This window comes from Melozone crissalis, unplaced genomic scaffold, assembly GCF_028551555.1.
Source record: "Melozone crissalis strain CALT ecotype California unplaced genomic scaffold, PUWL_Pcris_2 ptg000013l_1, whole genome shotgun sequence".
NCBI lineage: Eukaryota > Metazoa > Chordata > Aves > Passeriformes > Passerellidae > Melozone > Melozone crissalis.
The window spans coordinates 56,442,817-56,469,499 of NW_026535791.1; the positions used below are offsets into that span (position 1 = coordinate 56,442,817).

Below are 26,683 nucleotides of genomic sequence, written 5' to 3' on the forward strand. Positions count from 1 at the left end.
CATCCACAATGCTCTGCAAAGGCATCTTGGCTTTGACAATGCCACCTTTTTCTTTGTAGCATTCCATTGTATCTCAGCCTGCTATCACACCAATTATTAAGCATTTTCCTTCCTAATTAGTCCCATCCTCTCCATCATCCTCATCTACTGCCTATGTTCATTCCACCATGTCAGGTCTCTGTCACACAGTTTTCTGCACTGGGAACTTATCTCCTTCTCCTCTCATTTCTGAAGAAATTACCACTAAATATTATTATATTATATTAATTATATTTATTGTTGTATTTATTAATATATTTTAATTATATTTCTTATTATGCTTATTATTACAACATTATCCCCACGGTTTAAGAATCTCTAAAACTTAGCAAGGCCAAACATCTGCTTGCTGAGTCCACTATATATCACAAAACAGTCAGTACAAACCTTGGTGCAAATGTACTGTCTTTATTGTATCTATTGTCTCTTATGTAAAATTTCTGGAAATAAAAGTCAACTGTGTTTATACACCTTGTACAGTGATGTCCTAACCCACAAATAGGGTGCCAAGATACTATGGCAATGTAAAAATCACCTCTGCAATGCAGGGTGACCTGTGATGCAGGGATGCCCACACAAATTCTCCGGATTCTTTATGGATTTGCACAGGGCTGGATGCCCATTTCTGTCCCTCAACCCCCCACAGTCAGGGCAGAAACAACAGATACTCTTATCACTCACTTTTACTGTCTCATCCCTAATTTGGGCATAATCCCAATTTAAACCAGCTATCTAACATCTAAATATCATTTCTCTAGGCTGTGTGGTTTCCAGAAATAACTGATGCTGCATCCCCTTCCCCCATCATGGAAACACACCCAGCAGCAATTGCCAAACCCAAGCCCCAGCGCTCTCCTCTGTAGGGCCCGGTGGCACAGAGACCTGGCTCTCACACAGCCCTGCGTGCATCACCCACCACATCCACAGGCTCATCTGTAGCTCTGGTTTTTAAAGCCTTGTCCCTCCCCAGTGCTTCAGTGAGCACCCCCAGGCAGCTCCTAAGGACCAAGCAATCACTTGCCCACTGCTTCTGTCCCACTCTTTGGGAGCAAGTCAAGAGATACTCCAACAAGCATCTGAGCTGTGCATACTGTAAATAATCTATATATTCTTACAGAGTGAATGTAGCCCTAATCCACAGCACCAGAGGAGGAAGAAGGAATATGCAAAAACTTTCTTAGTCCCTGCAGCAAAATCTGTAATTGATCCTTTTCCAAGCTGAGCAAATAAATTTTTCCCTCAATGGTCTTGAGCACTGTCTCAACCCTTTTAATTCAAATATTTCCTAAAAAGCTGGGAAGAACAAAAGCAAAATCAGAAACAGAATATTTCCAGAGTTATCCTAATACAAAGCATGCAAAAAATATTTCTTCATTTCTTTCAAATACAGTATGTTAGAGCCCCTTCTACACATTGATGTTGGGCCAGTTGAGCACAATTCACAAACTCCTCACTTTAAAGTAAAGGCAAAAGCCCTCCAGTTGTCTTTGGGAGCAAGTGACCTGCAGCTATTTGATCTCACAACCACTCCTGTGCCTCATTGTTTGGGAAACTCCTCCACGGGAGGCACTGAAGGAGCTGGGTCAGGACACCCAATGTCACCTGGAGCGAGCACCGTGGTGCCTGTGGGGAGCACGGGGCTGTGGAGCTGCTGTGCTGGAATGCAGGGCAGCATCCCACTGACTCCCCACAGCGAGCACTCACACACGTCTGAGGAGCCCCGGCTCTACCCACTGCAACCTTCACCCACCCAGCTCTGCAGGGTCTCATCTCCAGGAAACAGCATCTCAGAGCTGGGAGACGTTTCGTGACAAAATTAAAAATATTGACAATAAAACCTTGACTTGCATTATTAAGAAATAGTACATTTCGTATTATTTTCATTTTCCCTGACATTGTACATTGCAATGTTGTATAAGTAACAGCTTTTTAGTAACCTGGACTCCAGATGCACTTAAATTATTGCGAAATGCTTAAATTAATATTTTTCAATGTGGTAATCATTCAAGTCAGAAAAAAATACAGACACAATGAGTATTTCCCATGCAAAAATATAATATAGCAAACATAACTTCCAAGTTTAGAAAGAAAGAAACAGTTTATGTATTAAATATAAATATATTTTACAGTCAAATTGTTTTGCCACAAAGGTTAAATAATTCCCCTGCAATTCACAATTTCAAGCATCCCACAGTATCTCTAGTTTCCTTTACCCTTATTGTGCTCCTAAAGTCTTCTCCTTTCTCCCATCAAACATTTGCAGCCTGACTTTCCTGGACAACCACACCTCACAGAGGATGTGATAATACAGAGATGTAATTCCCAATTTCTCTCCTCCAGGGTTCAATTTTAAGCTTCATTAAGGTTTGACAAATAAATTAGAGTGCTTTGCCACTGCACAAAATAATCTTCACTTCTAAGGCAAGCCCTAGCAATTCAACTGCTTATCCTGAAATATATATATGACACTGAGTGCATCAACACTCAAAGCCTTGGAACAACTAACCCAGTTCCACCTCACACCATGCTCACTGATCTACAGATCTCTGTTCAGTCATCCCAGTCCTTCCAAAATCTTTCATGCCTTTCCCCAGCAGGGCTTCTCTGCCAAAAAAGGCTGGGTTATAAAATAACCAAAATAGTAAAAAAAAAATTTTAAAATAATCTTTGGACCTGATGGGAGGTCCCATTACACTTCCCACATGCTGATTTTTCTCTGTCCTCAACAGTTCAGCAGCTGCTTCTGCTGCACCAACACCCCCAGCACTCAAACACAAAAAGGGATTTGGAAGCAAATCCCTTCCCTTGCTCTTCTGGCCCTTTCTCACTGGCTCCAAGGAACATGCCATGCAAACTCCCCTCTGCTTTTCTGTTTTCAGCCTCCTCTAGCCTCAGACTTTATTTCAAGAGGGGTCAGCAAGCAAGCCCTTCTGTAGCTCCCCCTGCTATGTACCTTCTACAGAAATCCTCACATTCTCCTTGGGAACATCCTAAAAAATTGCTCCCTTCCAGCTTTTCTTTGATTTGGGCCAGATGTTGACAACCATATTTTTTCTTTCCCATTGGCTTCCACTCCACCTCCGTCTGTCTGAGTCAGATCCAGCACAAGAGGCCAGTCACCCTCTTGCAGAGCAATATGGTTATTAAATGCCTTCATCTCAGCTAAGGGTGTGTGTTTCAAAAAACCGTAAGGAAGCCAGAAATAAATAATTCACTGCAGTAATCTTATTCTTTTCACCCATAATTCAAGTTAATTCATCTTAAGCCTGCTATCTTCAGCACAAAGTTCTATAGTTAAATCTCATGCTGAAAGCTAAGTCCAAGTAGCTGGACTTGGTCCAAAAGAAGGGGCTCCAAGAGCTCAAACCCCTTAGGAAAGGTGTCCTGCCACCTGAGACCATGGCCACCACAACTGCAGTATGGCCATGAACATAAGCTCATTGCTGCTCCCAGTGCTGCTATTCCCAGGGCTCAACAGCTCTTCAACCTGCCAGGTGATGAGGGATCTCTCTATTCCCGACTCCATCATCAGGACTCAGCAGCTTTGGCAGAAAAGTTTGTGTTTGTGGAGCACAGGCAGTAAGGATCATGCCCTGTTATCTCCACCCACCCCTCCTGCAGTGGCACCTCACGGTCCCTGCAGGGCTGCAGCCTTCAGCAGCCTGCCAGGATAAGGGAAGGATTTCCCTGGTAGAAAGCAAAATGCTATCTAGTTTCCAGCCAGTTTGTCAGACAGATTCCCGAACAACCATGCCTTCAAACACCTGAGAGCTTTGCTTGAAAAGGATTTCCAGAAAGGAAGCCCAGACAAATATAGCAGTGCAGCCTAGCTCCCTCTCTGAAAGTCCCCTCCCGGCCAGCTATCACACGTAAGTTACCAAAGAACATTAAGTTACCAAAGAACAGCAGATATTCTCTTTAAATTTTGGCACTTATGCCAGACCCCATATTCTACAGCAATCAGTATTTCCATTTACCATCTGATCAGCGGGTTGCTCCTGGTTTAAAGAGCTAAAGTGAACGCATTTGGACTTCAACAATGCACTGATAGAGCCTCCAGATGTGTTTCTAAAAATACAAGTAGGTAAGCTATCACAAGCAAAAAACAACCAATCATAGTAGAGGCAAATATAATTTAGCAAGTTGTGCTAAAGCACATATCTGTCATCACAAAATAAGCACAAAGCATGAACATTTGAAACAACAGCAGCTGAAAATGCTACTAAAATGAAAAACTGCACAAGAAAACATATAAACAAAGCTTAAGACCCCTCTACTGCTAAAAATAAGTATTAAGTTGTGTGAAATACCTCAGCATTAGAGTCCTTCTCTGAGAAAGAAGAAGAAAGAAAGAAGGCTCTAATTACAGTAACAAAAAGTAACAATACAGAATATCTAGATTAAGACTTCCAAAACTATCCAAAAAAATCTAGGAACTCAAGGTTCATCTTCAAAAGTGAGTCAAAAGCTTCAGAAAATCTCATTGCAGAGATGATGGTGAGAACTATTCAGGGAGCACCAAGCACTGTGGCAGCCAGGACAGACCATGCACCGCTGGGTCCAGCCCCAGCCTTTCATCTGCCTGAAGCACACTGAGGGCCAGGTGGTGTGGCAAGCAGAGCCACAGCATGCTGAAGCACACCATGACCTGAGCACCTTGGCCTCAGCACTCCCAGCAGCAAACCAGGACATCCCACCATGAGCAGGGCAGGGCAGGAACACCCAAGCAGGAGTCAAAGCTCTCCTCTGCCCAGCGGTGGTGGCACTTCAGTGGCAATCCTGCTTTCCAGACTTGCTGATGTTCACTTAGCTACTCATTTACCACACTGTGTTGTCTTCTGCTCTTCCTTGTCTCCTTCCATTTGAACCACACAGCTGGAATCACCTTTTCTTCCTCTTATGTTCTGGTCCATGGAGGAGAAAAGTACTTACCGAGACTGCAAACACTTATGAGTCCAAGCTTTGTTCTACTGTGGGCAAGATCCTTCAGTCAGCCCATTTTCATACTCGATGCTGGAGGCTGCACCTGCTTGACAAAACCTCTGCCAGCTAAATGAAGAATTGCCAAAGTAATTTCTCAAAAGCAAGGAAAAGACACACAGGTCTGATATTGATCAACATGCTTCAGAAGCTCAAAAAAGCTCACTGCTGCATTGCAAACAGCAGCAAATTATGACCTGTGCTCTTTTAAATAGCAGAATGGAAGCATTTATTTCAGCAAGCCAGTTTGGTACCAGCTTTTTCCAGGCTGTGTGGCCCCATCTGCCTATTCCAGTTCAGTTTAGCTTTGACTGATCCCAGTTACATAACTGTACCCTTAAGCTCATAAATCACAAGGTCAGTATCAGGTTAAACTCTTGCTGTGTAAGACAATATAGGCAAATCCTGAACAGTCCCATTGCCACACCTATTTTTCTGTGTTTGATGCAATTCCCAGCTCAAAGCTCGACAGGAGATTTCCTTTCCTTCTTGCATACCTCTTCAATTTTTTTCCTTCTTCCATTTCTCTCACAGGTTATTTTTACTTTTATATGCAAGATGACAAAAATGAAATTTAGAAAAGCTAAATTGACAGCAATGCTTCGGTACCATCATTTTATTATAGGCATTGAACTGATGTGTTTTAGGCAGCATATCATATGGCCTGTCATGAGCACACTGAGCTACCATGAAATGGTAGGAAAAGTTAACAGTATTCTACCAAATGTTCAATATTTTTAAATGTAAACAACCCACAAAAACAGACAAAGCTCAATGTCAGAACAAGTGTGTCCTAACAACACGATGTCCTAAAGGTGTAAGCCCTTCTTAGCCCTGGGGTCCCTGGTGCTGGAAGAAGCAGGCTGGCTTAGTTAAATGAGGTGGCAGGAAACCAACCTGGCAAGTAGTTCCTGAAAGTTCCCTGCCAAATCCCTGCTGAAGTTCTGCTAGGACACTGTCTGCCTCTGTAAAACACTTGAATTTCAGAAAGGTTTGGTTGGGGTTTGTTTTGAATTTTACTGACACCTTTAAAGAGCTACCCTGGCTTACTTTGCATTTGTGAGACACCAGGAGAGTAGGAGTAAGAGTAAGGATATGCCTCAACAGCTTTGGAGAATGATTGAATGAAAGAAATTACTCTTCCTACAAGCCTGCTTCCAATGCTGGTGCTGGAGAGCATCATAATTTCTGCAACTCAGCAACTTCTGTATCTTGCAGTACAAGGGAGAACAGCAGTTTTCATTCTACTGTGGAAAGAAATTATACTTGGAGTCACAGAACCACAGAAAATATGAGGTCAGAAGGGACCTCTGCAGGTCATCTGGTCCAATTTTCTACTCAAAGCTGGGTCTCATCTTCAAAATTTGATTGAATCCTTTGGGCCTTGACCTGTCAAGGGCTGAAAATTTCCAAGAACAGAGACTCCACAGCCTCTCTGGGGAGCCCATCTCAAAAGTTAACCACTCCTGCTGTGAATGCTTTTTTACTTAGATCTACTCAAAATTCCTCATGCTGCAACTTGTGACTGTCATTGTGCAACTGACAATATCCAGCTGCACCTTCTCCTTAGTCTCCATGTAGGTAGTAAAAGTGGATTTTCATTCCCCCTTGATTCTTCTCCAGGCTGAAACAAACCTCATCCTTTCCTCATGCACTAAGCACCCTCATCCTTTAACTGTCCTGATGGCCTTCCAGTCCATTTGCTCCAGCTTGTCAACATCTCCCTTGCACAAAGAGCCCAGATGGGGCCCCACAAGGGTGAAGTCCCTTCCCTTGACCTGCCTGTTACCTTTCTGCTCATGCAGTATGCAGATATCCTGCTCTCCACATTACACACCTTCCACAGCTCACTAAATGATAATAATGGTTAGCTTCTTTTCCTCTGGCCCACATGAGGTGGTGTAATTTATCTGCATTTGGGCTAAAAGACAGGCGGGAGGTTCTGTCACACAATTTACTCCAAGAAAGAAAAGTATGTTTATCTTTTACATTCACTCTGCCTCTGTTCAGGAGAGGTTTATGGAACAGAAAGGTTCCATCTGAGCCTTGGCAGGGTGAGGAAGTCATATGTGCTCATACCTCAAGAAGAGAAAAGTGCTGAGAAGCCTTTTGGACAGTGTGCCAGAGACTTAAAGTATGTCAATTTGCCAATGTAAATCTTACCAACCATTATGCTAAAAAGTTTCTTTAAAACCCTCCATGTATGTTGGCTGCCAATTACATTGGATTCCTTTAGGGAATACAGAATTAAGGCCCTTTATCTCTGAAATATGTAAAACTTCTAATTGTGTCTATTTCAGTAATTGGCTGCCTCATTCTCCTGGCTTGCTGTGGTTTGGTACCCACTCCCTGGAAGAGCCCACTCTGTGTAGCACTTCTGAATCCACTGCCCCATTCTAAAGACCTACAAGACATGTTCCTGTGGTGTGCTGGAACAAAAGCTGTCACTGGATGCAGACACAAACACATGCTTGAGAAACAGTAGTGAAGCAATGAACAAGAGGCACGCCATATTTTGTCAGTAGGAATGTTATGAAACAGCCACAGGAAAACTCAACCATATTTTTCTAATTTATGATAGAGTAGATAGGGTCTTATTTTGGAGCATGAAAATGTAATCTATCCCAATCTCTCTTTCCCCACCACCCCTTTCAAATAGTAGTCTGCACTGTCATCAAATTAAATTAACAGTTAAATAGAGCTGATTTCCAACCAGGACATTATGAGGATTTAACCTTCCTATACACACATACACTTACAAAAGGAATTGTGGTGATGAGATTGAGAGCATTACCTAGAATATTACGTATTACCCAGAATCCTTTTAAGATTGAAGACAGGGGAAAGAGAAAAGGGATTGATTATGGCTAAAGAAGGATAAATTTGAAATATGAACTATCAAAATAACAATATTTGAGAAGTGACAGCAGATGTGTCAATTCACATTCTTTAGCTTCAAATTCTCCCATTTCACATAATTGTTAGCTGGCCCCAGAGCCTCATAGCACTGTATAAAGAAACAATTGCACATCTTCTAAAAACAGAAGATGGTGAGATCCCTTAAACAGCTTGCCCAAAGACCCTATTGTGCCAAAATTTTTATGGGTTTATTCAATAAATTAAAAGGAATACCTCCTATGGGAAGCAAAAGACATAACAGAACTGAAAACATTTCCTGTAGGAGGAGTATTTTTAAATTTTTACAGAGAGAGGCAAATGAAAACTGAACACAGCACAGCCAACTGGTTTCTCACCATATTAGTCTCAGTAGGGTGCTACTCAACTGAAATTACCCTTCAGAGAAAAAATGAAAAAGTTAGTGCTCAGAAACGATCTTGCCATATTACAACAGTGGCAGAAAACAAAGGGATAAAGTAAATAAAACCTGAAAATAGAAATGGAAATTTTGTATTAGTCTTCCTCTTGCAAAATCAGTTATATGTGCTCAGCGGAGGTACATGTAGTTCCACCACTGAAAATCAAGTCCAGGCTAATTCCAAGGCAATGCAAAAAAAAAATCCTAATTGCACTAAAAAACCTAAACCTAAATCCTTCCTTTGTTAGCAAGGTCTGCAACACACTTTGTACTTTGCTGAAAACCAGTTTGTCCAATTATGAGAAAAGTACTTATCATTTGACTTGGCCAATCCAAATAGCAGGCAACAGCTACAGTAAAGCAGTTTTTTTTTTTTTCTTTTTCAGTATGAATTTCAGGTGATGAACAAGACTCAGTATCTTCCTTTTTAATTTTTGGCAGGGAGGATAAAGGAAGCTATTGATAACAAGGTGTATTAGAAATGGATAAAAGACAAGCCCAACATAAAAAGGTCCAAGTGTGTGGAAGAGAACTCAGAACCTAAGAGGAGAGAAAGAGAAAAGCAAGTTCCTGGCAGCCACAAGGAGAGTTTGTGCATTGGACTGACTGCTCATGTGCCTCCTCACTAAGTGCAGTGCTCAAAAATCTCTTTCTGACACCACACACACTGAGTCCTCACGGGTAAACAGTGTAAGTCAGAAGGTCTTTTCTTTGAGAGGATACAGATGAGATGAAGTAGGAAGATCCAGAAAAGACAGTTCTGGTTTCATAACTGGGGATGCTGATGCAAGCTGTTCCCATGGCCAGGACTGTGAGGATGATGACCCAGGTATGACAGCTTTAGGGTGTGAAACTGATGCTTGGTTTTATGAGCCAGAGACCTACTACAGTACCTAACCTACTTAGGTCCAAAAACACAAACATGTGGTACCCAACATCTGGTTCCAGTACAACAATGTGGCAAGCATCAGGCACTGGAAGCTCATCAAATCCTTCAAAAACACTCTCAATTCTCCCGGGGATTTAATAATTTTTAGCTGACAACCGGAGTGGAAAAAACATGTAACTTGAAATAGCCAGTCTGTACACATCTAGGAAAAACTAAAACTCAACCAGAAAGCCTCCACATACATTTCCATTGACGTGTATTATTGTTACAGGATAGGAAAAGATTTAAAAAATAAGAATTATTTTGAACAAGCACAGCTTAAAAATGTGTACACAATAATTAATACAAAAGCTTTAAAGTGAGGTGAAGAAAGTAAATTCCTAGGACTGAATGGTAACTAAAGGTGTTGCTTCCTTCCTGATACTCTGGTTTGATTAGCAGTCACTGGCCAAAAGGAAGGCACACATTTGAGTACTCTGTTGAAGTCTGAAAGCTCAGTACCTTCCAAACCTGGCCAATGAGCTGCAAAGTCAAATGAAGTCTGAACCTTGCTCTGAACCTCCTTATTGCTCTCCTTACAGTTTCTACAAGGTGAATGGAATATTTGGCCTCTTCTCCCACAATCCAGACACCTGGTCCAGTTAGCAACCAGTGGAACCCAGGATGCACAAAAGTTGCATTTTAAAATGTTAGCTTAATTTCAGTGGTGCTGTTGCTCTCAAATACTGTGCCACGTAGCCAGAGAATCAAATATGAGCAGCGTTATATCATGTTTAAGGAGACTAAGACAGGATTGCCATTATGATTTTGATTTTTAGTACTTTTTTTAATTAAGATTTTAACTCTACAACTCTGACAGTAATACTCTGAAGTTACTACTATGCCATCATGACTGTTCAGCCCTACTTGCTCAGAACCCCCTGCTGGTTTCAATTATGAAATTTACATCTGGAAGGAAAAAACAAATCCCCCCAAACAGGCGTAACACCTGTACAGCCTTAATACTTGTACAGCAGAACACTGCAGAAGAGACTTCTGAAATGTTCTTCACCTGCAAGCTGTCACAGCTGCAGTTCTTTTCATGCAATAGAGTCTGCAAAACTAAATGTGCTTCAACTCCACCATCAAGTCAAGAAATCAGTCTGGGTTGTTAATATTTTAGAGGTTACTAAACATTACTTTTCAGTCTCATTTCTATTATTTTCACAAGTTCCTTTCCCATTACTTAAGCAATGCACACTTGAAAAATTCTGTCTGTCCTAGCCATCAACCCCCATATTCTCATCCAATGTCTTCAGACGTAATTTCGTCAAGAATGGGAAAAGACCACTTGCCAAAATCAGAAATACTGAATATATTTAGTTCCTTTTAGTTGCATTCCTGTCATGAGAGACCCACAACATTCCTGCCCACCAAATTTTGTAATTATAGAACACTTACAGCATTGAATGGAATGGACTCAGGCTGAGACTAATCTGTATGTCCAATGGTTTGGAATGTCTTAGGAAAGAAAATAAAACAGAACAGTGCTTTATATATATATTCTCTCCAGAGCAGAGCAGTTCAGTGGTAAATACCAGCACATCCAGTTTTTAGTTTATTAAAAAAAAAAATCTTCCAAAGTCCAGTTCTCACACATCTCATAAAGAAGACCCCTCAACAGAAAAAATGCAAGTTATAGATTTAAACATGCTAGACCCCCCATTTTGCTTCCAGGGCAGTTAATCAGAGCTCTGCAAGGGAATATGTTCCAATATGTCTTCTATTCATACAGCAAAATCTCTGGGTTAGGTATCAAGGTGCTTAAGGGTAACACACTGCTCTCACAACTGATGTCCACCTAAACCACCACTGACACAGCTTGAGGCCGTTTCCTCTTGTCCTGAGAGGAGAGAGGACCCCCACTTGCTACAAGGAAAGAGAGAACCTCCACTGCCTTCCCAATGGATTTAAACTCCTAAAGTATCAAGCTAGTGAATTTACCAAAGCTGACCCACCAAGGCACCTGTCAGCTGAAACCTGTGCTGTGAACATTCACTACTTCTGACGGCCATGCTATAAAACAATTCAGCTAAACCACTGTTGTTCTGGTAGTGCAGATTAGTTTCTCCAGCATCCTTGCAGCTCATCACAGCTTGGCCAGCCAGCAGTGCAGGAGACACCTGGACAAATCCTGGCTTCTCCCCCAAAACCTGGTGAGGAACCAGGGCAACCTTCCCTCCCATGCCATGGAAAACTCCTCCTGTAGTGCTCGACGGCGAGCAAGAGGATGACAGGGTAGGTCAGAAGGAGGAGGAGGAGGAGGAGGAGGTGTGGAAGGCTGAGCCGTCCACCCGCAACTCGATCTCATTGAGAAGCAAATTGCAAGCTAAGGATGCTGCCCCCTGCCTCACAGGGGCCAGGCATGCAGGTGGGAAGGCTGCAGATGTTTTGCTACCATCACTTTAAAATCAGCTCTACCCCAAAAAAGCATACTAGTTGGAGATGGTAATGTTTAACCAGTCAGTAACACACAGATTATGACAGCAAAATAATCAGACCATATAAATTTAAGTGGGCAGATTTGGTTTCTTACAACAAATAGATTACTCAGAGACATTCCCATGATTTGCCATATTTTTTTATCCACTTGCTGTGGCTTTCCATTACCATTTTTAAGACAGAAAAATAAGCACAAGAATTAACACAACTTGAGACTTCACACAGATCTATTAATCTTGTGCTATTCTGGACCCAGTAAATGTATTTCAGCCAGTCAGTCAGTGTAAACACTTGCATCCTTAACTTGTGCAGGTCTACTCATGTATGTTAGCATAAAAGTATGACAAATTTTGGCAGAATTAAGGCATTAGAGTATTTCTAGGTATTTTTACCATCTTATCCATGATATTTAGCTTACTTAGAGACTTACCTGAGCATATGGAACACTTAATGAAAAGATAATAGACTTAATTTTGCAAGTGAAAGTGCATTTTCTTTAAGGAAAACGACAAAAGAACAGCTGTGATCAGATGGGAATTAAAGATGAATGCTTTTTTCCCCTTATTAAAAATCCCCCTTGGCTTTGTCCTCCTGAAACCACTGGAAATGTAGTTGCTGATTTACACAGACCCAGGAACAGGTTTTTTATTTAAGCAGCTTATATACATAAGCAGAAAATAGAAAGGTGAAAGAATGCTTGTCAGAGAAGTTCTGCCAAAAAATAATCTTTATAGTTGTAAAAGGGTTCTTGTGAAGAAAACAACATGTCAATAAAGAACTGCCAGATCACTTGAACAGTGAGAGACACATCTGTCAGATGATGCTTCATATTCAAAAATCTGTGGACCTAAGAAACACATTTAGGTGTGACCTGAAATTGGAAATCCCCTGTGCATTCAGGCATTCCATTAAAAATTATTTCTGAATGGTGGCATGAACTTAGCAGCAACCTTTCTCTCCCTAGGCCAGTAGATAGACTTGTCGTATAAAATGCAGAAGTCAAAGAATTACAATGAAAAAAAGGCAAAATAAGCAATCCATTTTATTCTCCTGGCATCATAACAAAGCTATGGGCACTGTGGCCTCATACACAGAAATCTCAGATCAGTGGGGCATGCCTGCTTTAAAACCTGACTGGAGCTGGGCCAGGTGCCCTGCCCCTGCAGTACCACCATCCCAGGGCAGGATTCATCCAGTGCAGGCTGCAAACCCCACCTTCAATGTGTCCCTGTGGATGCCACCACACTGATCCAGCTTGGGACAGGTGCAGGAGGTCTGGGCCAGAAGTTATCATTTTGAAGGAGTTCTGAAGGGAAGTTCCATGGCATTTTTACTTCTCTTTACTCCTTTAAAGATTAGGGTAGTGGGGGAGAAAATAATTCCCACACTTATCTTCTAGTCCATAACCCTGTTGCTTCCACAGTGGGTATAGAGCAATATTTCCTAAAAAGGGCAATTATAATGAAGGTGTTTGAATGAAGGTAAAGAAAACTGATTTTGCATTTATTTTATTCCCAACTTACAGGATGGGAATAAAATACTAAACTACAACTAAAACTTTCAATGTTTATTTTCATTAGGCAGTCATCTATTCAGATGTTTTTTACAGCCGAGTAAAATCATTATTGTGATGCATTTTATTTCCTAAGCTGAACAGAAATGGAACTACAGATTTTCTACTGAGAATACAATAATTTGAATAATGGGACCTTTTAAAGCTATAATATTATAAACAGTTACTTCCTTTTCACCCAATAAAACGTGGGTTTTTCCACCTCCTCAAGCACACTTGCTTTGCCACAGCCAGGATGAAGCTGTAGAGACAAAAATCCTTCACTTAAAAAAAATGCACCTCTTCAAATAAACACTAAATAGGAAGCAAACAACTAAGTCCTTTTTTAATAATGCTATTTTATAATGAGACCAGACTGAATGACCATTAGGATGCATCCCTAAAATAGTTGGGAGAACAACAAAAATATTATGTATGAGCACTTTCTTCTAAAATATAGATTTATATAATTTGCAGATGTCTTTGCTGAACAACTAAGTTCATGTCTGTATAATGTCTTGAAATAGCAACTCTGAAACCAGCGAGTATCAGGTTAAACGAGAACTGACATAAAATTCACAATGACAACACTGGCCCAGTGCAGGAGGCCAGCACACCCTGCTCCTGACATCACAGCCTCACCACCGTGACTGCTGGGACAATGACATCCCTCCCAAAAAAAAAGGTATTAACTATTTAAAAATGCTCAACACACACCAAATTAAGGAAGAACCAGTACTTTGCTATATGCAGTCTGAAGATGTGATATGCTGTGTGTTTTGACACACAGTAGATCTGAAATAAATGCCCCAAGTGTCCACCACCATAAATTCAGTGAAAAAAGGAAGACCTGCTTAGATTTACAAACCAGAAGCCATGCTGTGAGTCTTGGACCCAGTAAGGAAACTCTGCACAGAAACCTTATGTACATTACACTTTTTGATAGACCTTATAACATCATTAGTGGATAAGCAGCAAACTTATCCTTAAGTAGTGTGATCACTTTTTATCTCACTGTCCTCAGGAGGTTTTTATCCTTAATTAGTGTGATCACCTATTTTCTCACTGTTCACTGATGCTACAAATTCCACAAAGTTCTTTGACACCATGAATTTTTTACCATCTTAAAATTCAAGCATCAGGATGAAATATTGCTTAGAGTAACTTCTGATTACAAGACTTCATAATAATCCATTTTTAAAAACTGCTAAGATTCTTCACCACCTCTTTCAACCTTAGCCAGCATCATGCCTGAAGTTGCCATCCACATGTTGACACTCCATCACAACTGGCAGACACTAACAACTTTTATACTCCAAGCAAACAGGGAGATATGGGAGCTCAGGGTAAGATGCAGCCTTTGCCCATGAAAACTGCATTTTGTAATCTTGTCTTGTAATCATGATGCCCAGTTTGGCTTTGATCTGATATTGCTGTGTAAGATAATAATTTTACCAGGAATTCCACATCCCACTGCAACAATGGGTCTGTTTTATTGGTGCATCCAATTATTACTAACTATTTATAATAAGTTCATCTGAAATGGAAATAGAAATGCTGTTTTCTGATCCCAGTCCTCCAGAAGGCATTAGTGAACAGTTAAGCAGGAAACCTCATCATCATGAACAGGATGGAGAATTTCTCAAAACAAAAAAATTTCTTCTTCTTGTGCTACAAAGGGCTCAGCATAACCAACTCGATGAGCAATTGCTACCAGGAAACAATGCCACATTTTTTGAAAACATTCATCCACATGGTATGGTATCTGCAGCCCAACATCGATGACATCCAAGTTAAATGAATAAATGCTTGCATTGCAAAGTTGGATTTGTCTTGGAATACAATTGCTCTTCATGTGGTACTGACAGATGTGCGTTTTCAAATAAATCACAACTCACTGGGTGTGTGCACATTAAAAACAATTTGTCTATCTTGTTAGAAGCCATCACGTGCTTCAGTTTAAGATGTGTGAAACTGGGAGGGGAAGGTTTTACAAGCCTGGGACACATACACAGGGAACCCGTCGAGGGAACCTCAAATATCCGGCCCTCCAGCGCCGCAGATGCCAGCTCCCAGCACCAACACCCGCGGCGGCCTCGACGGCCCCGCTGCTCCGCGCACCCACCGCGGTGGGGCAGCCCCGCCGGGCCGGGCGGCGGCAAACACGGGAACGGGAACGGGACGGGGGCGGCGCGGCGTGTGCCCGTCCCCCGGGGGCGGGCGTGCCTACCTCGGATTTCCACACGACGTAGGCTGCGGGGCGAGGCTCGGGCGGCGAGGGTTGCCCCTTCCTTTGCTGCAGCCAGCGCCGGGGCGAGGAGAAGATGCTGTTGGCGGGGCTGGCGGTGCCGCTCAGCGCCAGGGCCGAGGGGGTGCGCGCCAGGAAGGGCAGCTCGCAGCCGGGACTGCGCTTCCCACGGAGGCTCTCCTCGTCAAACAGAGCACTGCCCGGCGGCGAGCGCTCCAGTGGGGTGCAGGGGGTGGAGAAGGAGGCGCCGTGGGGCGGCGGGGCGCCCCGAAGAGCGCGGCGCTCCCCTGGGGGGCTGCCGGCGGCCCGCGCCCGCGGCGCCCGCCCCGCGCCCTCGCCGTCCTCCCGGCCGCCGCCGATGATGGCGGGGTCGAGGCTGCGCGTCTGGCGGAGCCTCCGCTTGGAGAGGCTCTTGGCGGCGGCGGGGGCGGCGGCGGCCGGGGAGGAGCAGGAGAAGACGCTGCTCAGCAGGCTCTGCGCCGACATCGCGGCGGGCGCTGCCCCGGGCACGGCGGGGCGACCGGGGGTCCTGCCTGGGCTCTCGCTGCCTCTGCCTCCAGCCCCCGCCAGGGCGGCGCGGAGCGGCCCTCGGGGCGTCCCCTCGGCCGGGCTCAGCCCCCGGCAGCGCGGCCCGACGGCGGCACAGCGGGGCTCATGGCGGCGTCCGGCGCTGGGGCTGCTCCGGGGCTGCCGCCGGCGCGGTCGCTTTGCTGGGAGGGAGAGGGAGGGAAGAAAAAAAAAAAAGTTACGAGAGAAAAGGGGAGGGAAAACGGCAGCAGCGGAGCTTTTATCTGGGCTCGCCGCAGGCTGCCAGAGTCACTCCCCCCTCGGCCGCGATGCGCAGGGAGTCGCGGGCCGCCCCACACACACACACATGCACAGCCGGTCGGGTCCGGCGGTGGCGGGGCCCGTCCGCCTCCCCTCACGGGGCGGGAAGAACCGCTGCCGGTGTCGCCCGCACCTCGCTGTGCCGCGGGACGGCCCCGTCGGGAGCGCGGGGGAGGCAGCCCCGCCGGGCTGCGCGGGCACCGGCGCTGCGGGCCCCGGGCGCTGCCGCCCTGGGACGGTGCAGTTGCGTTTGGGGACGGATCGAGCAGCGGCGGGCAGCAGTTCTCGGGAACGATCGCTCCCGAGGTGCAGCCGAGCCTGGGTCTGACCCTTCTGAGCCCTGCGCCGCGTCCCACTCCGACCCCGCTGCTGCTTATGGAACCTCCGTCTGCCCCGGCCCGGCTGTGTCGGGCAGAGATGATGTCTCCAGAAAAAACTTCCAGCAACAAACTCACGCTGTGCAGCACACGGGACAGGGTCTTCAACGGAGCTCGATTTGTAGCTGTGTTTTGGCCCACGTCTCCCTTGCCATCCTCTGAAACACCTCCTTTAAGGGCGCATGGACGTGAGCCCCACAGGCAGCATGGGCCACCGAGACCTGTACTGCTGAGTACCTCACTGCCACAGAAAAGGACAGGAGTGGGACCGGTGCCTCCTCAGGACAAGTAACTGAACATGTTTATCTTCCATTGAGACTTTCTCTGTTCTCACTGCAAGCATAGGCAAGGAAACATCTACCAGAGAGACACAACAAACTTGGGGAAAGCAAAATTGTAAAGAAATGCAGAAACTGAATGTACAGAGAGGGACAATACCATGCAGCTCCATGAAGGCAGCCAGCTCCTTCCTCACCTGGAGTGAAGGAAGCAGCCCCTCAGCTGCAGAATCTGGCTCCTACTGCTGCTCCTAGCTGGGAATATCAACAGTTCTCCCCTCACTGAGGGAGTTCAGCTGCGATGTTTGTCAGGTTTTTCCTGGATCTCCAACACCATCATTTACTCTGTGTTTAAACTTTATTAAGTAACCTTTAGCTTCATGGGTCGGTTTGGTTCTGTTGCTATTGTGTCAGTGAATGCTACAGCTGCTAAATTTTTCAAGTTGGAAAGCAAAACACACAGCACCAAACCCTGTTTTTCTTCCTGACCTTTTATTTGTGGAGTAAGTGGAAGATGCCAAAGGACAACCCCTGTGCAAGTGGCAAACCTCTCCCATCTCAGATGAACTCACAGTTAGACTGCTGATGCCATGGGGCCTAAGCATCCTTCTTTTGACTTGAAAACCCACCAGCTCCAAAAACCCCAGTCTCCCCAAAACTGTTGCAAGCAGCTCTTAGAAAATTTGTTTAGAAAAAGATTGGTTATTTTGGGGAAAAAAAAAGTGCTTTAGAAAATAACACAAGGGTTATTTTCTCCTCCTGCAGCATTTTCTTCTCAAACCCTAGTGCAGGGTTGTGTTGTTCTCTCTGGGGTCCTGCAGGTAAATGCTCTATAGCAGCACTTTCTGGTTTCATCAATAGAGTAGGCAGTTCTCTCCTCTGTGGCTTTGTTTAAAGTTCATGAACAGCAACAGCACACAAGTACATCCTCTTTCAAAGGGAGGTGTTCTGCTTTTAGGTAATGCTTCCAAATGAGATTTTTTTTTTCTTGGTCTGCAAAGTAGCTTTTCCCTCTTATTTTCATAAACTGTCCTATTGCCTAATTCCAAGTTCCTCCACAGCTAAGGTTGCAGCTGTTTCTGTTTAGAGCTTCATTTCATTTTGCCTCCTCATTAATGCCTTCAATAAGGTCTCATGCTTGAGACTAAAAAGAAGGTCTGAAGCATAAGACAATCTGAATTTGTTTTTGCAGTTCTGAGCCTCTTCTAGCAATTTAGTTGAGACACATCTGCAATACAAATATATGTACGTGTGGCTCCAAGTATTTGCTCTTTTTGTCCTGTACAAACATCAGGGGAACATAAAGGGACAGGAAGACATGAGGAAAAAGGCAGAGAGGGAAATTCGGAGCTGTAAGGAACTCATCACATGAGGAGCAGAGAGGACAAGCACATTTGCCTCCAGAATTCACCAGAAGCAGTTCCCTGAAGCAGTGAGGTGCCCTGCCCACTTTGAAGGGCTGACACTCCTGGGCACAGCCAGTTGCCAGCAGGCAAACCCCCAAGTTTCCAATTCAGATCCTTACAGGCTGCACACACAGCCTGTGAAAGGAGACTGAAACGATCAGATAAGTGCATAGTTAGGAGCATACGTCACAAGCAGCAGCTCTAAATGAAGTGGAGGCAAAGCATTCTTATTTCCACCTGCTCAGCCCAGGTATTACTTATTGCTCAGCTGGTTTTCTTCATGAAAGCCTCCATCAAAAATTATAGTTTTCATGAGACAGAGAGGATCACAGCTGCAATTCAAAGAGTAAATGCATAGTGTGCATAGAGATGATCCATGTAGACAACTTCACTGCTGCTCTTAGCTGCTGTCTGCATCTTTCAGGGGTAACAGCAATTAAAGCACTTACTGATTATTTTTGAAGTTTCTGTTCATTATCACTATGAACTGCATTATTGTGAGACCTGGCATCACCATCCTGAAATAGGCTTGAGCTCTTAGTGAGCATGGTACAGGCACAGGACAAAAGCACAGTCCTAATTCCCAAATTTTGCTGATAACTTCCAGCCACAAGATACTGTCTGGGCAGCCATATCTGCAGAGGATTAGTGAGATAATACTAGTTGATCTGATGCTGCTAGCCCTTCCTTTCTGAGGCAAAACACTGGAACAGGCTGCCCAAGGAAGTGGTGGAGACACTGTCCCTGGAGGTATTTAAAAAACCTGTAGAATTGGCACAAAATTATTTCTATTTATGCCTTCATTGCCTTGACATTCACCAACAAAGTCTCCCAGCCCTCTGTGCCTCAAGGTGAAAAAACCTCTAAATAGGGGGAAAGTTGTGGATCTTCTCCTGAGGAGTCACAGACAAATGAAGTCTCAGGAACCAGTGGGGATGAATCTGAGGGTGCTCGAATAGCTGGATAATGTTGTCACTGGAAAGCCACTTTTTATATTTGAAAGGCCATCAAAATTTGGAGAAGTACCTAATTGTTGTGTTGTGTTTTTAAGTTCCCCAGTTTTCTCCCCAATTTTATATATGCTCCCCCTTTGTTCTGTGCTGAATGGTTCCTCCCCTCACAGTTTTCCCGCCACTGTGGCCCTGACCTTAAGTTGTCATGGTTACCCCCTTCCCCCCCCCCAGCTGCCAATCTCCTATGTTATGTAACTTCTCCTCCCCTATACCCCCTTATAAGTAAGTTTTTCCTCCTCCCTGGGCCCAGTCAATCACCCCCCACTCCTCCCAGCTTTCTAGAACTTTCCTCTCTCTGGGGGTTGTGATTGGCTGGTGTCCCGGGGCCCCTCCCTCGCTTTATGTTTATTGGTTATGTACTCAGGTCAGTTATGTATCACACCACCCTTTTTGCTCTCCGATTGGTTTGCTGGGCTCCCCTCCTTTCTCCTCCCCTTCTCTTTAAAACATTGTCACTCCCGCTGTTCTTGGCCACTTGCTGTGGGTTTCTTGCTACATCTGTTGGTTGCTCCTCCGCTGGAAGCTTTCAATAAACTGACATTGAACCCTCACAAGTGGTCGCCTCCTATTCCATCCCGGCAAGCGCCAGGTATCCGACTCCGCGATCCAGCCCAGCCTGAGGCCAAGACGCCAAAGGGGGCTGGCCTCCATGCGTAGGGGCGTCGGCCAATCTCACCCCTTCTGCTAGCCGGACCTTAGGGCCACGCACGCCCGAGCGCACCTAATGGCTTGGAAAAGGCTAAAAGTTGCACCTGTCTTCAAAAAGAGCAAGGACTACCTAAGCTGCTAAAGGCTGGGGGCTTCACTTCAGGAAAATCACAAAAGCAAGTTCTCTTGGAAGAGAACTTGTGGGCACATGGAGGAGAAAAATGTGACTGGAAAGATTCAGCATGGATTTACCAAGGGTAATCATCAATACTGGAACAGGTTATGGGATCCCTATCACTGATGGTTTTCAAGATCTAACTGAAGAAGGCGCTAAGCAATCTTGTCTCAGTTGAGTTTTTGCCCTTCTGTGACCAGGAGGTTGGAGTATAGACCTCTTGAGCTTCCCTCCAACTTGAATCACTTTCTGGTTCTAAACAAATACTAATTTTGAAGCAAAGTCAACAAAACCTTAAACTTCAGAAAATTTTCAGAGACTTTGTGTAAATGGCTATCACCTGACTTTATAAAAAGCATGCTACATGGTTAAGTTTGAGAGAAACTATGGTCCTATTGTTATTTTAACAATGTCTGGTTTTATTAATGCCCCATTAAACTGAAATTTGAAGGAGTGACTGTCACTTGTTATTGGTTGAATTTTAAAAAAATGGTTTTTATCAAAATGAGAGTGTATTCATCTCAAAAATGAAAAAAAGCCTGGTTTGTTCAGACTTCTGAAAAATCCCTGAAAATAAAGGTGATTTGGAAAATAGTTACTTTTTGTTACTCTAATTATTTTTTTAGAATTTATTAAGCATTAAAAAAAATTCCAAAGCCACTCTTTTACCTTACTTTTTTTTTCTTACAGAAGAATTCCTAAGTTTGTCATTCCTGGGATTTGATTTTTTTGTTCAAAAAGGATTTAATCTAAAATGTATCTCTTCCAGTCTTCCTGTGAAAATGAAAGAACTGTTATATTTTTTAACAGAACTTTTGTCTTTGTTGTGGTGCAATTGATCTATAAACATTTCAGCACAGCACTCAAGGCTGCTCCTCCAGAAGAGAGAGTGCTACAGAAGTGTTTGTGGAAGCAGCTGTGGAGTGGGGTGCATGAGTCCACACAAGGAGCCAGCACCCAGCTTTTACTCCAGAGGGGTTCAACCTCCACCCAGCTGGTGACCTACTCAGAGCTTAGCTAGGAAAGCTGAATCTGTGTGACAGCACCCAAAATAATTTTAAAAAGCTATTTTCTGTAAAGAGAAAAAGGCTTATTTATACTGGAAGGGAGAAGCAATGTAATGCCATTGTTCCTCAAAACATTTGCTATACTGAAGCAATAATAATTACATATAAGGATATATAGTAGGCACCTTATGTAGACGTAAGGTGCCTACTACATATCCTTACAGAAGTTATATATACAGTGTGCAAATCTGTTATATAGCATATGGTATATATAACTAAAAGTGGTGTACATATTTGTAAATGTGCGTGCACATACATACGTACATTTAGATATACAGGTATGTATAGAGCATGCATATATATACACCGGGACTGGGGTCATTTTGTGAGCGAGAGGCAGAGTGTTCCGCTCTGCGTGCTCCCCTCCCGGCATTCCAGCGCCGCCCGGACAATCCCCTGGAACGTCCCGGGGATCGCGGAGCCGGGGGGGCGGGGCCAGGGCCGCCCGGGGGTGGGGCCTCGGCTCTGGCCCCGCCCCGCGGCCCCGCCCCCCGCGGCGCGCGCCGCCCGCAGCCGCCGTGCCGATGCCACGTGGGAGGCGGCGGAGCCGCCGCCGCCGCCGGGCCGGAGTCGCGGCCCCGCTAACGCTGGGGACGGCGCTCGCCGGCCGCCGCGAGGAGGGGAGGTCGCGGAGCCCCCGGGACCGCACCGGGATCGCCGAGACCCGATGGGTGCTCGGCGCGGTGGCGCCCGGCTCGCGGCTCGGCCTCCCGGGCCTAGAGGCGCTGGCGGCGGCGGCCGGGCCTAGGGGCGGCTCTCCGCCCTGGGCGGCGCCCTCGCTGCTGCAGGTGCCGGCGGCGGCCCAGCCGGCCCCGCGGCGGGACGGCAGCGACCTGCCCGCCGGCGCGCCCGCCGCCCTGGCCGTGCTGCGGCTTCAGCCCGGCGCCGAGGGCTCGGCGCGGGCGGCGGCGGCGGCCGGGGCCGCGCCGCGCCTGCGGACCGTCTACGTGAACCCGCGCTGGCTGGAGCGCCAGGCCGCGCTGGGGGCGGCGGCGGCGGCAGCGGCGGCCGCCAGCCCCTGCGCCGAGGCGGCAGCGGCGAGCGGCGCGGCCGGGGCCCCGGCTCCGGCTCCGGCTCCGGCCCCAGCTCCAGCCCCAGCCCCTGCTCCTGCTCCGGCCCCAGCTCCGGCTCCGGCAGCAGCGGCGGCGGGGCAGGGCGAGGCCGAGGCGGCGGCCACCCCCTACGTGGGGCTGCGGCGGCCGCTGGGCTACAAGTTGGCCAAGGCCACGAAGGAGCGGATCTGGCGGGGGGAGTTCATTGACCTCTTTTCCTTGCTCCACACAGAGCTGGCCCCCGAGCACGGCCCGCGCCCGGGGGACACGCTGGACCAGTGGGTCTCGGCCTTCCTGGTGTACGCCAGCGTGCTGTGCGAGAAGCACCCGGCGCGCTGCGGAGCCATGTTCAAGTACCTGGACACCATCCGCAAGCTGCACGCCACCTACGGGGGCACCTCCTGGATGAACTACGATGAGGATTTCCGGCGGCGGGCGGCCAAGAACCCCTCGCTGCCTTGGGGCGACGTCGACTTGGACCTGTGGATGAAGTGGATGGCGCCCCTCAAGTCGCTTGTCCCCAGACGCCTGCGTACCGACAGCGAGACACAGGCCTCGCCGGCCCAGCCGCCACCGCCGGGCCAGAGCCCCAAGCAGGAGGAGAAAAGCCAGGTGTGATGGGCCGATGGCCGCGTGTTTCTCTGCTCTGCTGGCCGGGCATGGCGCTCCCTCGCATGGGAAGAGGAGAAAGGGGCAGTTGAGGTGCCCTTGTTTGGTCGGCAGCTCTCGTCTCGTGGCACTGACCCTTTGCTCGTGTTGACCATAGGGACACGGTATCATGGGTGCCCGGCTGGCCACCGTGAGCGGTGTGCACGCGGATGGATGCTCTGAGCAAATGTTTGAGCATTTATTGCTCCAGGCAACAGAAAATAGGAGCCCCATTAATTCCTTCTTCTGGTGTATTTTTGTATTTTCCTGAAGACATTAGAAGAAAGATGTTCTGTGGTTTTGTTCTTTTCCTTGAGTTGTCTTTAAAAATCAACTTTCTGAGCAATACAGTTATCTGTATGTAAGGGAAAGAGTACAGACTCTCCTGTTATTATGGGAGCATGTGGGCAGTTGCAGACAGCATGGGATGGCAAAAAATTGATATGAATAAAGCTAAACTTAACAAGAATGGCCGCAGTGTGCAAATTCACCACGATTTGAAGATTAAACCTGTTTGGAGGCTCGCTAGATTTAATTCACAAGTTAGAGCCTGTTTTGTGGGAAAAGATGAGTGTGATTAGGAGAAGCAGGGAGGATTTTGTGTACTTGGTTTGCTTTCAGTACAGGCATCACTGTATGAATTGGTATAACCTGTGGTGGATGCAGGCAGGTCTGCCCTTTCTTCTGCCTGGGGCATGATGCTGAGCTCCACAGCCAGCTGCCTGTCTATATTGGGGTTGTGCTGCTTCTCTTACACCGGTGACTGCAGTCTGCCAAATCCCCAGCACAGAAAATTCAGCTGGATGCTGAGCTTCATGCCAGCTGAATGGTGACAGATTCTGTTATAATGGCTATGTTTAGTTCTAATAAATTATTTTTTACAATTGTAGAAAGAACCTTTGCTTTCCAGAAGAATTTTTGTTGCTTTATCAGATGCTGTGCTTGTCTGATTGCCAGCACAGGGGGACTAAGTTCTTTGCTTTGACTCATGTTAGCCTGGTCCCTTTTCAAGGCATCTGAAAGCGCTTGGTGTATCACAGCAAGTCTTGCCTTTGGTACATATCAAAAGTAACTTCTCTAGGTCAACCTGTGACATAGAAAGGGAGCAAACACCACGCAGTAAGATAGATAAACCCAGGCCTGCTGGCCTTGCACCTTCTGTGGTTGATGCTCAGTGTTCTGCAACTTTTTCTGATATATCTGTTTACATTTCTTCATTCTCAAGGTGAACAGCTCAGTTCTTGTTTTCCTACAGATCTTATGTGAGCACCAGATGGGCAGTGGCTTATAGCTTTCATCTCATGTGAGACTGGACATGTCTGCAGCTTGTCATGTTAACCACTCTTGTAACTTCTTCCACAGCAGCTGGTCTGTCAGTGCTGAGCTTTGCTGGGTTTTCTGCTGAGGCACCAGGGATCTCAATCCTCTTTGATTTCATGGAAACCTCCTAGTTGATTTTTATCAGTGGCATTGTTGTATTTTTTTCCCCCAGAAAGTGTAAAGAAAAAAATAAACATGTTTATTTTAACTCTTACAAAATATCAAAAGTTTAATGTTTGCAAAATGAGTGGTACTTTCACAGCACAATGAAAAAGTAAAACTTGGGCAATTAATTGTTGTGGTTTCAGCCACCTTTCTGTTACTGGAGCAGTTTTTAATTGGTAGTATATAGTGTCTTATAACTGTTTAAAAATGTCCTTAAATGAAATGATGGTTTAGGTAGCTGTCAAATGTAGATGAGGCCTAGGATAAAGCATGAATTTGTCATTGGCATGGTCACAGCAAGGAAATATTTTCTTGGAGGTGACCTGTGTGTTTTCCCCATATCTCCTCAGTTTGTTGCAAGCTCTCTTTATGTTGTATAAAACTACTTTAGCAAAATAAGATGTGACATCACACTTGGGCAAAAGAACTGGAGAATTAAAATAGGAGAGAATAGCCTTTTATGGCCTCAAGACTTTGGACAGAACCTAAGCCTTTCAATATTCACACTGTCAAAAGGAAGAGGAGGTGTTTTACAAAAACCTTTTTTACCAGGCTGTTGTTTTGAAATTATTTTCTTTTTGTAGTTTCAAGGGATAGTGTTAGGCAGCCTGACTGGATTTCATTCCCCCTTTTAGTCCAAGACTCCTTGAATTTCAGCATCATTTAGTTTAGTGCCTGTATCTAATTCTGCATTTCCACAGAGGGTTAAACAGTAAAAATTAAGTCAAAGTGTAGAAAGCATTGTGTCTGAGCACAACTGTCCTTTCTAAGGCACTGGTGAAGAGCTGTAACTTTGCATTACATGGAAAGAACAAAGTGAGAAATCTTAGTTGTAGTTGGAGTGCGATAATTGGTGTGTGTGTAGGATAGGTGAGAGTCATTCCTGCAAATTTATGTCTGTGTGTATAACTTCAGACAACTCTCTTTTTTTTCCCCAGACTCCATGAAAACAGAAGACCAGTTGGGATGGGAGTCAGACTAAGTGGGTGAGTTTATTTATAAAACTGAATAACTTTGGATCTTAAATATTTGCAGATTTGTTAAATACAGAATTTCTTATTGGTGCCAACAGCCTGACTCCGTTGGTGTTTAAGTGGAGCTCTGGTATTCTAGTGCATTCTTTTACCTCTGCTTCTGTTGCGTTGCAAGCTGTGCTAGAGAAGACGTAGGAAATTCATTTTACCAATCAGCAATTGTAACAATGGACTACAAACCTGCAGAGCAAGCCAGTTTGCTGGAAAACAGGAATTCCTGCAGCGCAGCACTTGTCACAGACTATCCAAAGAGGGCAAAGATTCAGGAAGGTGAATAAATTGAACACTGGTTGGATGAGGTCAGGAGCACTCTCCCGGAGGAGAACCCTGCCCTAAAATACTACTTTGAAAGTAAAAGCCAATTTAATGCGCAGATTAAACCTTCTCATTTGACCAAACTTGTGTGCAATCCTGGATCTTTGCAGATCACAACCGGACACTTCAAAACCCTATGTATTATATTTGTTTTAAAAAAATAAATCATAACTTGTCTTGTTACAGCTGTTACTTTTGCCATTTCATTGAGAGTATCTGCAACATAAATGTGTATTTGACTCAGAAAAGTATCATACACTTGGGATAATAACTCAGGTTGTCAACAGAATTATTCTGTTAGGCTCAGTATCCTCTTTCCATTGTTCTGCATTAACCATTACTGTCATTGTCAAATAGCCCAATTGTGCATTACAAAATTCTTCATCAATTATAATGATTGACCTAAGTTATAATTTTGTTTTTATCCTATTAGATTACTTAAAATCGTGACCATCAGACTAGACCTTTGTAGTCTGGTGTTCGTGAAAATCTTTTTCACTGATTCACAGTTTTCATTCTGCATCTCAGTATGTTGTTTTCTTCTCCTTTTTCCTTGCATACTAAGGGGTGTGGTCAAGGTAATGCTATGATCCAGTAATGCGCATGATGGTAAGGGTTTGCCTTTAGTTGTTTCAGGAAAAAGCTGCCCTTATGTCCTCTCCCTTTCTCAATATTTCCAATAATATGCATAACATAAAGTGTTTGTAAATTGATATCAAACTGTTTGTGACTTCACCTAAATAAATTTTTATATTTAAATGCTATTCTTAATCTTACCGGGTTTTTTCCTCCCTTGTTCTTGTATTGCCACTTCGCTTTTGTATTCGCTTTTTTTATCACCTGACTTTTTAC

General features: G+C 45.1%; 2 protein-coding genes across 2 annotated transcripts in view; one reads left to right on the forward strand and one right to left on the reverse strand.

The window, feature by feature from the left end:
* ARHGAP6 (Rho GTPase activating protein 6) overlaps nt 1-15,991 on the reverse strand; it is a 311,150-nt gene extending 295,159 nt beyond the window's left edge. Inside the window, exon 1 of the mRNA XM_054271896.1 lies at nt 15,488-15,991. Within this exon, the coding sequence (XP_054127871.1) occupies nt 15,488-15,991 (504 nt within the window). The remainder of the gene's footprint in view (nt 1-15,487) is intronic.
* Nucleotides 15,992-21,821: 5,830 nt separating this feature from the next.
* LOC128934610 (transcriptional regulatory protein AlgP-like) lies at nt 21,822-26,595 on the forward strand. The gene is made up of 4 exons (XM_054272331.1): nt 21,822-22,341; nt 22,420-22,961; nt 25,421-25,468; nt 25,555-26,595. The coding sequence occupies exons 1-3, from the start codon at nt 21,822-21,824 to the stop codon at nt 25,427-25,429; spliced, it is 1,071 nt and encodes a 356-aa protein (XP_054128306.1). The 3' UTR covers nt 25,430-25,468; nt 25,555-26,595.
* Nucleotides 26,596-26,683: the final 88 nt, after the last annotated feature.

Bases quoted from the DNA above. Each gene is read 5' to 3' on its own strand.
- LOC128934610 (XM_054272331.1), top strand. From the start codon at position 21,822: ATGCCACGTGGGAGGCGGCGGAGCCGCCGCCGCCGCCGGGCCGGAGTC. The intron at 22,342-22,419 runs GCGCGGCCGGGG...CTCCGGCCCCAG, and splicing joins CGAGGCGGCAGCGGCGAGCG to CTCCGGCTCCGGCAGCAGCG.